General features: G+C 34.0%; 1 protein-coding gene across 3 annotated transcripts in view; it reads right to left on the bottom strand.

The window, feature by feature from the left end:
* LOC129758463 (synaptic vesicular amine transporter-like) overlaps positions 1-18,461 on the bottom strand; it is a 134,382-nt gene that overhangs the window by 16,067 nt on the left and 99,854 nt on the right. For all 3 annotated transcript variants that reach the window (XM_055755967.1, XM_055755964.1, XM_055755966.1), the window contains exons 3-4: positions 6,224-6,373; positions 16-154 (exon numbers count right to left, since the gene is read on the bottom strand). In XM_055755967.1, coding sequence (XP_055611942.1) covers positions 16-154; positions 6,224-6,373 — 289 coding nt within the window. The remainder of the gene's footprint in view (positions 1-15; positions 155-6,223; positions 6,374-18,461) is intronic.

Below are 18,461 nucleotides of genomic sequence, written 5' to 3'. Positions count from 1 at the left end.
GAAGCTAGGACTTACTTATGTGTAAGGGGCCCGACTATGGGATTGGCAAGTAACTGGACGAATGCTTTCGATGCAAACATAAGGCCTACCTCGACCGTTTCCTCCACCAGCTCCTTGTGCCGTTCCTCCGCCTCGGCGTACCAGCTGGCGTTGTCTGTGGACCAATTAAAATAAACAATGCGTAATTCTTCGAATTGGTTTCAAAACATTGGGATTTCTTCTGCGGACCGCGTGACGGAACTCTCAATCAACAGGTATGCCTAACTGAATTATAAACTTTAGTTAACACATTAAGGATTGCGAAGAGTTATGAGCCGGAAATAACGAAATTTGGCATTCTCTATCTCAATAACGACTGAACCAAATTTTACAAATTTAGTATCTTTGAGTTATCGAAAGTGTTGTACATACATATGTAGAACAATGTGTGTCTATAAAATGTACTACATTTGAGTTATTCTTCTCGATGAAACGCACTCGCGTCAAGCAAAACAAAGGAGATGGGATCCAAGCTTTGCAGCTTTCCACACAAGTATTGCAGCTTTGCATTCAAGCTTTGAGTGGAAGCACATCATCACACTAATATTTAGAAAATCAAGCAGAACTCCACTCACACAATGTTTATGTTTATATTGTTTACAATAATGCAATTTGCATTGGTGCATGTGTGTGCGTGAAAAAAAAAATCAAACTCGATCTTGGATCTCAATAAATAATAATAATAATAAGTGCAACGTATGTTCCCTTGAAAGATATAGGTATCCATATCAATGAACTCAAGCGTAACAATCTTCCAGAAGTGGCAGCTAGTATGCTTTAAATGCTAAAACCACCAACCTCCAGAAGAAATACTATGTATGTCATGACCGAGATTCGATATCATGACCTCTGGCTTAGAAGACATACGCTCTAACCTATAAGCCAAGGCTGCTGGCTAAGAAACAATCGTGCAGGAAGAAGTTCGTGATTGATTTAGACTAAAAATATTATTCTGATTTTTAAATCCGTAGTAATAATGTTTTCAGAAAAGTAGTAAAAAAAAATCTATCAATATCTAACATTTTTTGTCAGCTTTATGCAAATAAAGTACAAGTAAATACAAAAAAGTTTTAACTATGGTGCTGATGATAATGCTCATTAGGAGAGAAAATGTTTGAGATCAGTCAGAAATATTAGTATTATTTAATCATTCAGAAGCTGTGATACATTCTCATAATAATCTTTGTTTTAAAATAAAATTTTCTAAAAATTTGTTGATTTTTTTTAAAAATCGATAGTATTTTAGAACTTCGTCCAGTAAAAAGAACCAGTTTAGTACCAAAACAGGAACAGTAGGTTCTCTGTGCAGTAGGTTCAATGTTAGAAATTTTGATCATCCAAATCTTTGTAAATCAACATCATGTAAAGATAAAAAATAGATGAAATCTTTGTAAATCTATCGATATCAATAACGGCAAAACTAGAGTGTCCATTTCCAAGCCATTTTAGCGTTCTCGGGAATCGGGAAATCTGATGATCCTTTCTCGAGGAATTCTCGGGATCCAGGAAAAACTAACATGAAGATTTTAACACTCTTCTGCATACGAAACCTTGTCTACATAGTATTTTCAAAATTTTAGGTAGTAGTATTACAAAACATTAGATACCAACTTTACCAATGCCACAAAATTTCTATTTGAAATTATAAAACCCAAGGCAAAAAACTACGTACTTTAACTGAAAAATTTGACTGATTTTTGCTGCAAATATTCGAAATAGTTAAGAAAGATTTTTTTACTATTGATAGGAGTAGGTTATCTACACTTCATGTTATTCATCAAATCTGGTAACTATCCTTTTGTTTCAAAATTTGCATTTCTATGCGGATGATTTCGCTACAGTCAAAATGGAATATTCAGATTCTTTTCGTAGCGCTTTTTTTATTGAATTTGTTTGGTTTTATAGATGCTTTGTCGTTTTTACCTTTAATTTAAGTTTTCGAATAAAAAACATTTTTTATAAAATTTAATGAATTTAAAAGTTTTTAGAAAAAAAATTAATGTCTAAACCATAGATCAAGATAGAACTATCATTTTCCTTGCTCAATCTGATCCATTTTTGAAATTTATTTAGATGGTGCAAATTATAAGTAATTTAGCACTTTTTATTGGCTTCGGGAATTCCCGGGATATTTTAAGCGTTTCCAAGGAATCGCGAATTCCCGATTTTATTTTACTCCCGGGAATTCCCGGGCAGGACACTCTAGGCAAAACCAATGTTTCAAATTCTCATTTTAACAATCTGTTGCTGTGAAGATCATTAATTTTTAATAAATTTTTTGAAAATCACATCGCTTAAATGGTCCAAAATAGGGCAACTGACCCTATCAATATTTCTGCCCCTACCGCTTCTAAGGCTACCCCCATATTGATACATGACCTGATATCGGCCAATTTATCCCGAAAAAAATGAGTCAAATCATCGCATGGCCTAACGTCATTTGGCTTCTGTAGAGGAAGGTGTTTTCATATGCGCCTATCGGGTTGAATACGCCTGTAGCTGTCTGACGAAATGACTGACAAAACAACATATTTTAGGATAGAACGCTTTGAACGTAAGGCATAAAAGTTTTATATGTATTTACTAACTTAAAAAAAAAAATTACAAATTCATACAATGTTTTTATGCCCTTTGATGTAATATTTTCAATTTTTTACCTTCAAAAATTACAAGTACAAAAGTTAGTAAAAAACTTGGGTGGTTTTTGTTTATCATTTTATTGAATTTAAAAATTACAACAAAATTATGTATTTTGAAGGTTTATTAATGATTAGGAAGTGGAATAAGAGAGTTTTTTTTGCATGTCCCCATGATTGTAAAATGTCACTTTACAAAAAAAAACAAGTTTAATACAACAAATATATGAATTTTATCACTTTAACTTTAAATCTAAGCTCTTATCAACATCTTAAGAGGGAATTGAACATCTCAAAACAGATTTGACAGAATAATTTCTTATGGTTGAACTGATTACATTAAAAGAATATGATATTTCGATTTCACGAATCATTCGATAATATTACACGGTGTCTCTGATGGAACGATTTTATTTATCGAAAATTAGCATCGCATCGCATCGCATTCGAAAGCTGAGACTTTCTCCTTTCATTTGAGCCCAAATTTTCGTTTTACTTTCTACTTTTAGTGTAAATCCAACATCATATGTCAATAACATGATTAAATAGGAAATTTTTCTGACTACAATTTTGTTGAAGACATCAAAGTGATACAAATTGAGAGAAAAGAGTTGGAATGTCACAAACAGAGTGATTATTATTTCATTTGAGGCCCTTGGAGCCAAAGGGGTATACACTGCCGGCCAAAAGTTTGGGATCACCCGCTAAAAAACATGCAAATTTGGATCGTTTATATCTCAGCCGTCTTAGGACATATTGCAAATCTTCTGATCTCATTTGAAAGATAATGAGCAATAGCTATCTCGGAGGTATTTTGCCCATAAATAATGTTTTAGTTTTGCACCTAAAACTTAACCTAAAGTTGGAACATTTTCAAAAAATCGCACTCAATATTCAAAGCCAATCATCTCGCGATAGGGTGAACCAAATTTCAAAATTTGAGTTGCATTAGAATCCTTATTCTATACTTCTCAAAACACAATCAAAAAATTTTGTGCAAAAATTTAAGAATGTACTATTAATTAATAAAATAGACACTTAAGTTATCGTCCAAAAGTTTAGGATCACCCCTCAGTATGGTGTATCGGCCAAAAACATGTAAATTTATCTCATTCATATCTTTCTCATCTAACATCGTATTGCAGATCTGAAGGGTGCATTTGAAAGCTTAGGAATTGTTGTTTTTCCATAAATTCATAAAAAAATATATTTTAAAGCGATAACCATAAAAAATTTACCTGAAATTAATTGTTTTTTGAAAAATCACACTTATGATTGTGAATTTTTTATGGTAAGAGATTAAAAATATAATTTTTTAATGAATTTATGAACAAACAACAATTCCTAAGCTTTCAAATGCACCCTTCAGATCTGCAATACGATGGTAGATGAGAAAGATATGAATGAAATAAATTTGCATGTTTTTAAAAGAATGATCCCAAACTTTTGGCCGATACACCATACTAGGGGTGATCCCAAACTTTTGGCCGGCAGTGTAAGTGCATGGAAGCTTATTTCGAGAAAACAAGCTACTAAGTTGCTGTGTTTGGCAATTTTGCATATATTTTTCGAAAAAAATTATTTTGCTTTGGAACCTAAAAGTATGAGAATAAAATTCTAAAAATCTGAAAAAAACCAATTATAGTTTGAAATATGAAAAATCGTTTGGCATCATTAACTCAAAATCGACCATTTTGTCACTTATACCCCATTCGGCTCTGAGGGCCTCATTTGAAAAATCTAATAAAATTTTTCACCACTAAGATCAGAAAAAGTATTCTACGAGCTTAGTTATTGATTGTAGAGTGTGTAAATGTTCAAAGCTGTTTATTTACATAAAAAAATCAATCTGTTACATAAAACTGATCAGGATTATTTGAAGTTATGAGCATTCTTGGGGTTTTATTATACCGGAACAAATATCAAATTCTTTTTTTTTGTCACTCCGATTTTTTAAAAAATCTTGAAGTGGGGAATAAATAAAGTTTAAGGTATTTTAAACAAAAATTTGATACATTCTTCGAAAATTCAAACAGTTGAAAGAGCGAGAGCCAAACTATAGAAGATGGGAGTAATATCACCTGTTGTTTAACAAGATTTTTCAAATGTTTTATTTTAATTTTATCGATTTCTTGATTTTGTGCAATTATTGCAAACTATTTTAAGCATTTCAAGCCACTGCTTCAAGTACTGTTCATGACACGATGTTATATTTTGTTTTCATAGAAGTAAGAAAAACAACATTCCAGGGGAAAGCCAAAAGTGCAGAAATCCACAGACAAATGTTTGCAGTGTTCCATACTATCAGATAAAAAACCCATGTTTTTATTTTATTTTATCTAGGAAATTTAAAAAAAATCATCAATTTGAACAAATACAAAAAAATTGTTGAAAACAATGTTGATGTTGAGAATTTGTAATCTTCTTTTTACTTTTTATCGAAAAAAAATCTATCAAAGACACGAAGTTAAGTTCGTGTACTTTTAACAAAAATGAACAATCTAGAATTTTGGCTTGAAAACTTGAATTCGACCACATTTTTACATACACAAAAACACTCATTTATGCAATCAAACATAAACAATAGATTGATTTTTTTTTTAAATTTTATATATGACACTTTATCATGGTTGTGATACTCGTGTCTAAGGTTTTACAATCAATCAAAAGTGAACAGTATGAAAACCTTCAGAAATCTTCAAAAATGATAAAAGATTTTCAACAAAGATGTTTGATTTTGAAATCCAGGAGAATTATTTGAAATTTGGGCTTAAATGTAAGATCTTATCTGTTTCCTAGTCCCAAATGTTTGTTCATGAGGTATTCACACTAACTTAGCTCAAAATATAAATAACTAAACTTTCAAGAATGGCGGGAGACATTTTTTACAGAATAAAACCCTACAAATGAACTTCAGATAATCCTGATCAGTTTTATGTAAAAGTTAGTTTTTTTAATGAAAATAAACCGTTTTGAACATTTATACACTCTTTAATCAATAACTAAGCTCGTAGAATACTATTTCTGATCTTAGTGTAATCATTGGTAACAAATTTTATTAGATTTTTCAAATGAAATAATAATCACTCTGTTTGTGATATTCCAACTCTTTTCTCTCAATTTGTATCACTTTGATGTCTTCTACAAAATTGTAGTCTGGAAAATTTCCTATTAAATCATGTTATTGACATATGATGTTGGATTTACGCTAAAGGTAAAACGAGCATTTTCATAGTGATTAGTATGATTTTGTCTTTGAAAAAACCCGCAAAAAGGTTTAAAAAATCTTCAAAAAAAAAAAAATGTTCTAGACCCCTCGGTGGATTATTTCAAATTTGGGCTCAAATGAAAGGGAAAAGTCCCAGCTTTTGAATGGTGCAAAAATTAGAGATGTTAATTTTCGAAAAAAAAGTTTTCTCCCAAAGACACCGTGATTAGTATCATGCTTAATAAGCGTCTATACTAGAACGTTGCAAGCTTTGTATGCAATTATTAATTTTTACACCTCCCATAACTTTTTTGGTTGTTTAATCTTTTAATTCCCTTACCGTAGCCAGGGGTGGTGACGTCGACGCCATTATACGGAGTGGTGGTTTCCTTCTGGCAAGGGGACAGTGTGGTCGGAGGAGTTTTCGGAAAGCTAGCTAATGGAGCATCCGGATGTCTGATGTCGTACAGGAACTCGGGTATGATTGGCACTGGAAAGAAAAGAGACAAAAATCGGTCGTTAAAACATCGTCTAACTGTAATTGGCGAGATTCGATCATAAATATGAGGACAGAAAAAGAACAAGTTTCAAAATTTGCGTTGCTCAGACTTTTGGGGGCAGATTCTGTTGCCCGGTTCTGGAGAACGGAACAAAACCAACGCCGAAGGGTAAATTGAAAACAAACCATCTCCTTCAACATGTCTGTCTCAATCGTCTGGTGGAGCCACAGTAAATTTCCTGACACGCAAGCTGCAGGATTGTATGCCGGAAATGAAGTTGCTTGAGGGCGAAAATGTATATCTACTAACTAAATCTACGTTGATAGCTCCACCACCGCATAGCCTAACTACGACGAAAAGAGGCAACAAGTGTCTTTGACGCCCAATTGAGTTATCCACTTTGAGCTGGAAAATTGAAATTTAACCGTGAATCAGGAAGTGAATAGACAAGGAAAACGTTCGGTTTTCCGGAAGATGAACTTTGCCAAAGTTTTGGTTCGGTTAGCTGCCAAACTAATTGAATTGAAAAATGTCTACTTTATTCCCAGTTTGTTTATGTGAATGGGTAATCAAACTGTTAGCTATTGCTCGGGGTTAGGAAAACTTCAAACTGAGTCTGATTACACTAGTTTATAGGATTTTTGAATTTAGTAAACTGAAGATAATTTTGAATGTCAAATCGGGCACTGAATTAGAAAATGAAATTTGAAAAATCTCAGTAGGAAATTTGTTGAAATTTTGTTGAAAAAAAGTACTTGTTGGAAAAGCCGGGTAAGACGGACACTCTAAGGTAGAATCGCAATAAAAATTAGGTACTAGACTACTAGCCTCTAGACCTAACTGTTGGAATTTTAAGGCATTTCACTCGTGAGAAACAAAGAATGCTGGTTTTTCATTAATCCCTTTTTTCTTTATTAGTCGATTAATATTCTTTTGATTAATTTTATTGAAGTTTCAATTAAAACAGATAGTTCACCCGAACACTGCATGACATCAGCTAATGGAATGAATGCAAAGAGTGTAAGACTATAATTTGCGACCGAAGTTTAATCTTTGATTTCCAATAACTTTTTATTATAACTTCAATCGTAATACGGGGAAAATAATGAAATTAACGAACGAGGTTTGAATGGAATTCAATAGAAGATACAGCCATTTTATTTTGTTCGACAAAAACCGGAAAGAAAATTCTAAACTTAAAATCGTTCGCCAGATGACAACAATCAATTTTAAAGCCCAATACACCGACAAAATTGCGCCAAATGGCCAGGAAGCGCAAATCAGTTAGGTTTCGGTACTTCCAATACATTCGGAACGGCACCACACCGTGTTTCCGCTTACAAAGTGATACATAATTGAATCACTGGGAAATTTATTAGATCGCAAATTGTTTCCTTTTATGTTGCCATCAACCTTATTTGGTTCATTTTGTCACCTCTCCCGTGCCATCAGTCAGTCGGAAGCCCCTTTCGAATTGACTTTTCTTTTTCGGGCATATTATGCGAACCCAAGGATGGGTCGCTTTTATTTTTTTTGCCTGATTTATTGGTAACTATGTATTGAAGTATATATTAGGTTTGGTCTTTTTCTGTAAAATAATATTATACAAATTGTAATATTTCATTATTAGAAAAAATAACCAAAGTTTCACCTACCGACACAGCTTTTTCTCGAGCAGCAGGAAGGTGTTGAACGATACTCGTTTAATGGTAGCTACTTATACAGCCATTGATACATTCCGGAAGTTGTTCCGATTGATTATTGTTGTGTCACCCATGGTAGGAAGAGATGGTATGTTAAAAAGGATTTTTTTTTGGGACAGTGCAATTAGAAGAGACTCTGGTTGTCGAGTATCGTCAAAACATAAAATTGAATATCTTGGTTGCCAAATTAACTTAGTACAAATCGAAATTCAAAGGAAAATTGTTAAAAGGCTTTGGGTAGAATTCCTTTAAATTTTAAAGTGGAAACAAAAAAAAAACGAAAAATAAACGAAGATGGTTCATCATCATCCGGTAATCCGATTGTCACTTAATCCAAGTGCTAATTGAAAACTAAACCTAACGACATCATCAGTCACCCGTTTTAACCCCTTTTGCATTTCCGTTTCAACCCAACAGATTGTGCACCCATCAAGAGGAAAAGCAATGAATCTACCAAGCAAGGGATAGGTATCAACAGTTACCATCACCCGCATCATCATGTCGTATCGTCGTCCTCTCTGCGAAAACAAGCAGCATGTAATTACAACGATAATTTAAATAGAGGGAAAAATTAGCTATACCGAGTTAACCAGCATCTGCCAACAGACCCAACCAACCATCCTTCCATTGACACTGGGATCCGGATCCTGATTGCTTCAGGTCAGTTGTTGTATCTTTCCGTAGTAGGACTTGCCATGACCAGATCTGAGAGGAGCATTATTAATTTATGTTTGAGTCATCAAAACGCACTGGGAGGAAGATGTAATTTTTTTAAATCATAGTCCTGTGAAGATGCTTTGACAATGGAGTTCATAAGGATCAAGGAATGAAACTCAAAACGATTAGCGAGCCCGCAGTTTTGGGGTAATCTCTAGAACCGGTTGAACATGGATGCCAAATCATAATTCTGTTATCGCTTGTGACTGATATATGAGTGGATAAACCGTTTATTTGCCAAAGTAAGGTTGGGTCTGATAGAAAGAAACACAAGCTTTAATCGGATTTATAAACAGGACGTTATTTTCAAATGAAGCCTTTGTATACTATCTGATAAACTTTTGGGAGTAGAATCGAAGTACATTCAAAAAATGGTAAAAAACCATAAAAATAAAACCAATAAATAAGAAATATTAGAAGCACATCAAATGAAGCTCTGAATGCACAACTGAATATCCTGCCACTACATCAATTCATTGAGTTAGAGACAGAACGTAGTGCCTTGAAACTCACCAAAAACAATACTCTCTATAAGGGGGATCTTACAGGACACCTGAAAATCCTAAAGATATTTAAAATAAATTCACTTATTGTAAAGAACGATGACTGGATGGAACCCGTTTTCGATCTAGACATACCATACAATGTAACTATCAATGATAGGGACGTGTGGGAGTCAGGTGGACCTGCGGTTCCTTCCGGATCAATAAAATTCTTTACTGATGGCTGAAAAATGAATAAAAGAACTGAAGCAGGGGTCTTCGGACCTAGACTCAGGATCTCAATTCCTATGGGAAACTGGCCAACAGTGTTCCAAGCAGAAGTTCAAGCAATTTTAGAATGCACTTTAGCCTGTTTGAAAAGAGGATACAGGTACACAAGTAATCTATATATTCTCTGATAGTCAGGCCGCTCTTCGAGCACTAAGTACTTTCACATGTTACTCCAAGCTAGTATGGGAGTGTATTGTTGCACTAAGAAACCTGGCCATACGGAACAGAGTATTTTTATTCTGGGTTCCAGGCCACTGCGGTATCCTAGGGAACGAAGAAGCAGGCCAGCTAGCTAGGGAAGGATCCCAGGGCCTGTTAATTAGACCTGAACCTTTCTGCGGAGTATCTAGGAGTGCCTTGAATATGGAACTCAAGAATTGGGAAAGCACCACTATTGTCTCCAACTGGAGAACAGCAGAGGGAGCAACTCAGGCGAAAAGATTCAATGAACCAAGCGCACGACTCTTCAAAAACATGTTGAACTTAAGTAAGCACGAGTTAAGTACTTACACTGGTCTATTGACAGGACACTGTCCAATTAAACAGCATCTCAAAAGGGTAAACATTATTCAAAACGACGACTGTCGGTTCTGCGGGTTCGAAAAAGAAACTGCAGAGCATCTCTTATGCAACTGCTGCGCCCTCCTTAAGAGGAGAGAGCGTGTTCTTGGGGCAAAGTTAATAAGCGCACAAGACATATGGTTGCATATCAGCCCTAAGAAGGTTATATAACAGAGAACAGACGTACAAGCTAGCCTTAGAAACTTGTGTAAAATTTCGAGCGACCATTTTGAACCAATTTTTGTTTTTGGCTGGGCCACCAGATGTCTCCAAACACACCAAAGAGAACTGTCAAAACCAAACTGAGAAAAAATAACAAAATTTTGGTCAGTTTTCAACAGGTCGTATGAACTGTTTTTCATGTTTCAAGAAAATTGCTGTTAAAGTTTTGTGACACTTTCTAAGTGAAGTGGGAAAATATTTTAAAAGCTAATCACTATTTCCTTCAAGCTTGGAGTAGTAAATTTTGAACAATGGGATGCAAAAGCGATACGTGAAAGTAACCCGTTTTGAGATGTCTAGAATCAGTTCTGATGGGTAAGACTGATCGTCAAGAATGTTCCTATTTGGCTGGATATAGCCGATTCGTCCTCTGACGATAAACTTGTTCCAAAACTGTTAGTTATTTTGACTGTCTCAATCGCAAAAATAGAGGAAGTGAAATTCTATTTAGCCAAAGCTAACTCTTATCGCATTTATCTAGCAATACATTGAACCCGTCTATTTTAGAGAGGCATTAGTTTTACTATTAATGAGTTCATAAACAATTACGTCTTTTCGAAAACTGGGCACTTGAAAATTTGATTTGAAACTTTTGAACGGCGCAATAGATGGCACTGTTTCAAGTCAATTTTTAACGTATTTTTGGATGTCAGCATTTGAAATTTTACACACTTTTTGGAAGATTTTTTGTTCGAGCCTGTACGTCTGTTCTCTGTGGTTATATCATACATCTTTTATATCTTATCCGATTGGGATAAAATGCTCAGTCAGCAATCAACTGTCACTTCAAACCATAGTGCAGGCAAGCCTGATAGCAAATATATTAAAACAAATATACCCCACTGTCAGACTTCTCCATACATCTCATCAAGGACACGCATGTCAGCACCACCTACTGACGAAAGTTCCTACTAAAGTCTCTGATAGTACCACCATCACCGCCCTAAGCGACAACAGCACCACCTACAAGTCAGATATCTGCCAGAAATAGTTCAGATCGTCGAAGTTTATACGTGATAGTTGGAACTTTCTCCACATGATGGCGTGCTTGATGTGTCGCCTTGTTTTTTAAAGAGTGGGGTATATTGGTTTTATACTATATTTGCTGATAGCATACAGTAACGCAGGGTAACTACCACAATAGAGTTGTTTTTGACATCTCTTACGCACACTTGCTGAGCGTGTACAGATGAGACGGGACAATTAACCTCAAAAACTCTCGGTACAAAAAATGGGCAGCCGCTCGACACACATAATCGTTTTTGAGGTTGATTGTCCCAAAACTGACAAGTGTTGGTGAAACAACGTGCTTAATATCACGAACACTATCAGTGGCAAATAGGACTATAGATCAACTACTGGTCGCAGTGGGCTCTCCCCTACTAGGAAAAAAAGAAATATTCATATTACAAATTACAGTACTGAATCGTTGATATCGTTCAGATGGTCTTTTGGTGTGTACATATTGTAATTCATTCCCGGTATTACTTAAGAATCTGCGTACTTTCAAGTTCCATTCGATTCTACCTCACATTTTGTACAGTCAGCGTCCAGATCTAAAATGGATCACTAGGGTGTCCCAAAACTCCATAATTTCTAGGAATCTGGAGGTTCACCCTCCAAATGGTAGATTAGGATGTGAAGAACAAACTTTTGTAAGGGGCCGACTAAAACAATCGTGTTTAGAGGTTCCGCAAGGGCGATCTTTGAAAAAGTCTACTTTCAAAATATTTGATTTTGAATAAATTCTGGGTCCAACAATTTTTACAAAATTTACATATTTTATATTTTTTTAAATTTCGTTTGGGTTAAACACTACACGTAAAAAATAAAAAATTAACCAAATTCGTATCAAAATTGAAAATAAGCAAGCTATTTATAAGAAAAAAAATTTTTGGTCCAAAAATTTTGTATTCAACTGACCAAAATGTGTACTTAGCGTAAAATATTTTGGTTACCAATGCCATCAAAAAATGCGGATTAAACTTCAAATTCAGTGCAACCCTTTTCCGTTGTAAGATTCAGCCAAAATTTGGCATATAGCCTTCTGATGATTCATGTAAACCGTCGAAGTCTTTTTTGCAATTGTTTTGATTTTAAAGTAGGTATTTATTAAGACGAATTGGATAAATTAAATAAAAAATATCCAAAATTGTGATTTTTATTAAGGATTAAATCGTGAATAGCACTGCACACGTTGATAAAAACAACATGCTTTGTTCAGCAAAGTTTAAGTGCACAAAAATCCGCATCTTCTGATGGCATTGGTAACAAAAATATTTTACGCTAAGTACACATTTTGGTTAGTTGAATGCAAAATTTTTGGACCAAAAAATTTTTTTCTTATGAATAGCTTGTTTATTTTCAGTTTTGATACGAATTTGATTAATTTTTTACGTGTAGTATTTAACCCTAACAAATTAAAAAAATATTAAAAAAATATGTAAATTTTGTGAAAATTGTTGGACCCAGAATTTATTCAAAATCAAATATTTTGAAAGTGGACTTTTTCAAAGATCGCCCTTGCGGAACCTCTAAACATCATTTTTTTTTAATCGGCTCCATACAAATATTTGTTCTCCACATCCTAATCTACCATTTGGAATTTGGAGAGTGAGCCCCCCGATTCCCAGAAATTATGCAATTTTGGGACACCCTAATGGATCAGCTATCAAACAGGGCAAATAAATATCTCAATATTTCTCAGCAATCGCCTGTTGAATAGACCAATAATAGGTTGATTTGTAGAGTAGTAGTTCTTCAAATAAATTCTCACTTATTTAAGGATAAGCGAGACCGTAATCGCGGGCTAGGAAGGTTGGTAAAAGTACAAGAGGTTGGTAAAAGTTGAAGATTTTTTAAGCATAAAGTATGATGTTTGTCTATCGAATCAATCAAAACAATTTATTTTTCAAATTTTCCACCATAATTTTATTTCTGTTAGAGCAAGTTCACTCGTATTGGGAAAAAGTGGTAGAAATTTTGACACTTTTAACACATTTTGAAAATTTTCTCATGCAAAAATGTTTTCAAGATCTTTGACCGTTGATTTTTTTTACAACACTGTTTCTATTTAAGCCGTAAGTGATAGAAATCGTGCCATTTTTGCATCACAGCATGCGAAAATAGAACACGTGTTGTAAAACACTTGTCGGCCGCAGATCTTAAAAATGTTTTTGCATGATAAAGTTTTCAAAATGTGCTACAAGTGTCAACATCTCTACCACTTTTTCCCAACACGAGCGAACTTGCTCATATAAATCCACATTACCCGAGGGAGGAGTTGGCCATAAATTTTGGAAATCGTACGCAATTTTTTCGTGCTCCGTTAAAATTTATCAAAATAAAAGTTTAAATAGTAAAAAAATTGTGAAATTGTGCATAGCCGTTATTTATGAATTGCAGTGAAAATAATTAAGTGGCATTAGCAAGTTAAGGTGTGGTTTAAACTACATGTGACGAACGTTTCGGACGTGTCAACGCACCTTAATCCAACACACACTTACACTATTTAAAAAACATACCGTAGCGTACCTTTATTCTAAATGTCAAAAAACAGATCGATCTAAACCACTTCTTTTAGCAAAGTCTTTATGACAAAGCGTGTCTTTAGTTCGTGCGCGATTATTATAATCGATAGAAATTTACGGATTTAGAGGATTAAGCTGTGCTGTGGTTGCAAATACTCTTTCAAGCGAACAATCGTTGGTAGCAGAGCATAGGTAACTAGGGTTTAAAATATATATTACACCTTGAAAAGACATTTAGAAAATCCGTGATTTATAGGTTAGAGTGGATTCTCGATCACATTTCGTATCATACCCTGTTATTCCGGACACTAAAGTGACCACTCTTCAAATAAGGTAACTGAAAAACAAAGAAGGAGTTTGAAAAAGAAATAATAGTTTGTTTTCAAATGATAGGTGAAAAGAGTTGAAAACAACAAAATCATACCCAGCTCAAATTTGAAGAAATTAACGAAAACACAAACGTAAGTTAAACTTTTATTATATAAACCTTACTCAACAAACCGGATTATATGTACCACAGGAATTTTTTCACCGATCAGCGGAATAAATTAAATCGGTTCAACAAATCGGAACATATTGTTTTTTCTTGTTCTTTCCAGAACACTACTGTTGTGCAAAATGCAAAAGTAAATTCTGATGATTCGATGTAGCCTTTACTTATTTTTTCCTGAATCAACTAATAATTCTTTTTCCATTAGCAACTCACTGAGGACCAGAAATAAGTCGATAGCTGATCGAAAAGCGTGCATTCCAGCGATGACAGCTTCCATTATCACTGGTAATTGCATTTACATTGATTTGACTACGGGGATGGTTGATAAGTTCAAGAAAATTCTGCCTTCTGGTTTTAAAATGTGTAGGTGCCTACCGAAGTATGTAACATTCAACTTTAATCTTTTCCTACGAATGCTTTGAAAATGAAGAAATAACATTTAAAAGTAATGACAAATTGAAGGTAGGAAAAAATCGGCTTTATCGGGTTTTGTTTCCGTATCCTTTGCACCGCAGAGCAGCCAGCCCACATAATACTTAGCATTCTTATCGTTCCATTCTGAGGCGGGGGAAGAATTGGATGGACTCTCCCCTCTCGAAGGAAACGGAAACCGCTACCGACAACCACAAGTATGAAGAAGCAAGCATGCAAAAAGGGGCACAGTGAAGGTAAAAAAAGGAATGAAAATAAAAAAGTGAAAAAAAACGCCTGGTCCTATATCGGAGAAGCGGAAAATCATCGCAGTCAGGGTAACAAATCTCTTTTCCCTAGGTTCACCGCAATTGTCCGGGGGGCATCCGCATATTACGATCCAGCAGGTACATTTTATTTTTATCGGAAGGCTGGAACAAATATCAATTTCTTCTTTTGTCACCCCCCCCCCCCCCTCCCTCCTTCCAAAAGGGGAAATAAATAAAGTTTGAAGTATTTTATGTAAATTTCAAAAAGAAATCAAATATCCGAAAGATTTCAAGACTAAAAAAACAAATCTTGGAAGATGGGAGTTATTTCATCTTTAGTATTATTCATTTTATTGAATTTTTCGATAATAACACTAGTTTACAGCATTTTTGAACTCAGTAAACTGAAGGTCATTTCCAATGTGAAATCGGGCGCTGAATCCGAAAATGAAATTTAAAAAAATCTCAGCAGAACTGTTTTTGAGTTATGCTCCAAATATGAAATTTCGAAAAAAATAAAAAAAGTTTTTGTACTTAGATTAAAATATCTCGGACGGCATAACAGTAATTTGAAATCCCTCTTTTGCATATTGAAGGTGAATAAGTTTTCTATCGATCATCTGAACACAGTTTTTGCGTTTGACCAACAGTATTGTTGATATTAGTGACTTTATGAGAAAAAAACTTATAAAAAACGCATTTTTTTTAGAGAAAATTTTGTTTCAACGAAAGTTTTAGACTCGATGGTAGCTTTTTAAAAATCTGATTTTCTTTTGCGTTTGAATGTTAATTTAAAACAAAGATTTCAAGTGGTTGAAACAGAAAAGTTATTGCGGTTCAAAGATTGTATTTTGGTCGAAAATTGTCGTTTAAAACGCAATGCGTAAAAAGTACTCATTGCGTGTTGGACAAAATTTGGGGCCTTTGAACCGCAATAACTTTTCTGTTTCAAATCCAATCGAGTTACAGTCTTCGGGTGAAATATTTGTATCAACTTAGGTTTTAAGAAAATCAACCATAAAAAACAATCATCTAGTGATGAAAAAAGTTATTGATGAAAAACCAGTATTTTTCGTTCCTTCCGGGCAAAATACCTCAAAATTTTATACACGTTTGAGACTTAAGCAACCCCTCCCTATGGTCAGATCTTCCTGAAACTTAGTATGTGACCTTCTGGTAAGCTAATAAATAATTTTGACTTGGAGCAAGTGAGATTTTTCATATTTCATTCTTCCTATACTATGATAAGTGTACTGCGGTTCGTTAAATTATTAAAAACTCCAAAAATTTCAGTTATGGTAATGTAGCCATAACTTCTTCAATTTTCAACCGATTTTGATAAATAACCACTTGAAATCTTTGTTTTAAATTAACATTCAAGCGCAAAAGAAAATCAGATTTTTTAAATGCTACCATCGAGTCTAAAACTTTCGTTGAAACAAAATTTTCTCTAATAAAATGCGTTATTTAAATTTTTTTGTTTCTCATAAAGTCACTAATATCTGCAATACTGTTAATCAAACGCAAAAACAGTGTTCAGATGATCGATAGAAAACTTATTCACCTTTAATATGCAAAAGAGGGATTTCAAATTACTGTTATGCCGTCCGAGATATTTTAATCTAAGTACAAGAACTTTTTTATTTTTTTCGAAATTTCATATTTGGAGCATAACTCAAAAACGGTTCTAGTGAGTTTTTTTTTTAATTTCATTTTCGGATTCAGCGCCCGATTTTACATTAAAATGTTGGTCAGTTAATCAAGTTCACGATTTTTTTTTAAATTTTGTAAACTAGTGTAATTAGGCCAGAACAAATTTCAAATCCTTTTGTCACTCGGAGTTGGAACATCGCGAGGGGGGGGCAGGTGGACAATAAAAAATAATGTGAAAAACAAATAAATTGGAATAAATTTTACGAAAGCTTGTATGCAACAAATTTACATACGATATCATCGCACAAAACCTAAAAAATAAGTAATTTTTTATCGAAAAATTTAATAAAATCAAGAATACAAAAGGTGAAATAACTTCCATCTTCCAAAATTTGTTTTTTTCATCTTGTAATCTTTTGGATTCTTGAATTTTTTTTCGAAATTTACATTAAATACTTCAAACTTTATTTATTCCACCCTTCAGGTTTTTGGAAATTTCAAAGGAGAGGGGGTGACAAAAGAAGAAATTGATATTTGTTCCAGCCTTAACTCGATTTATAAATTTTGTGCAATGCTTTAGTATCTAATTTTTTTTGCATACAAGCCTCCATCCATGCAATTTATTTGTTTTTCGCATTATTTTTTACTATTCCAAAATCGATATCGTCCAATACAGAACGTCATTGATTTTTTTTTGTGCAGGATCACGAAAAATTCAGAAAAGTCCCAGTGTAGGACTCAAAAACAGCTGGTAATCAACTATTCGCCAAAAGTTTATATATAGTAAATCGTTTAAGACGACCAATAGGATCTAAAATTGTGCTTATTCATTCTAATTCAAGAATAGAAGTTAAGATGATGAATTCCATGAAGATAGGGAATATTACAGGTTTTATAAAGCGCAAATCGAAAACTTCGATTGGGGAAGTAACAAAAAACTTTTTTTTCTACTAATTCATATAGCTGACTTGGAAACACGCCTGACTTCATTTCTGCCAAAAATAAAGGCCGCCGTAAAATAAACAAAATACGGTAGCGGGGAGATATTTTGAAAAATTAGGTGAAGGAAAAAATCGAACTCTTTCGTGGGCACCTTGCAGGTTTCCAGCCAGAAATTTTTCGTTGACAAGTCTCGCTTGGATGTTCCGAAGATGAACAAAGAAAAAGAAGTGAAAAATTTGATGTCTAGGTCTTAACGTGCCTGACAATCTGTGAAAGCTGCGAATCAGTCAGTGCTACATAGCTATTGACACAATGAATGGCTAAATATACAAAGAAGGTTGTCTCCAAATGCGATATTTCTCTCTAAAAAACACTTCCATGGATCCTATATAGTTGATACTATATTTTGGTTGGATCGGGAATGGTGAAATTACTCTAAATCAGAAGTGGAGTGATTAATAGTCAAATATGTTGTTTTTGTTTCGAAGAAGGACAATCTGCTAAAATTGTCATAATTTTGATCACATTGAAAATTTTGAGTAGTTTTGGAAGTCAAGCTTCAGGAAACAAAAAAAAGTACTAAAAAAAACCTTGATTTGGAAAAGGGGTGGTTCATAATATGCATTACAGATGGCGCACGTGGCGTCCAAAAATTAAAGTCGAATAACTTCTTCTTTGAATGCTATTTCAAAAACCACTTATAGAACATGCACATTATAGCATTACATTACTAAGTAGCTTCAATGAAAATTTTATCATTTTCCATCCATGCATTCAAAAGTGATTCGCAAAACAAAGTGTTGC

This window comes from Uranotaenia lowii, chromosome 3, assembly GCF_029784155.1.
Source record: "Uranotaenia lowii strain MFRU-FL chromosome 3, ASM2978415v1, whole genome shotgun sequence".
In the NCBI taxonomy this organism is placed as follows: domain Eukaryota; kingdom Metazoa; phylum Arthropoda; class Insecta; order Diptera; family Culicidae; genus Uranotaenia; species Uranotaenia lowii.
This window is presented reverse-complemented; position numbering and strand designations above follow the sequence as displayed.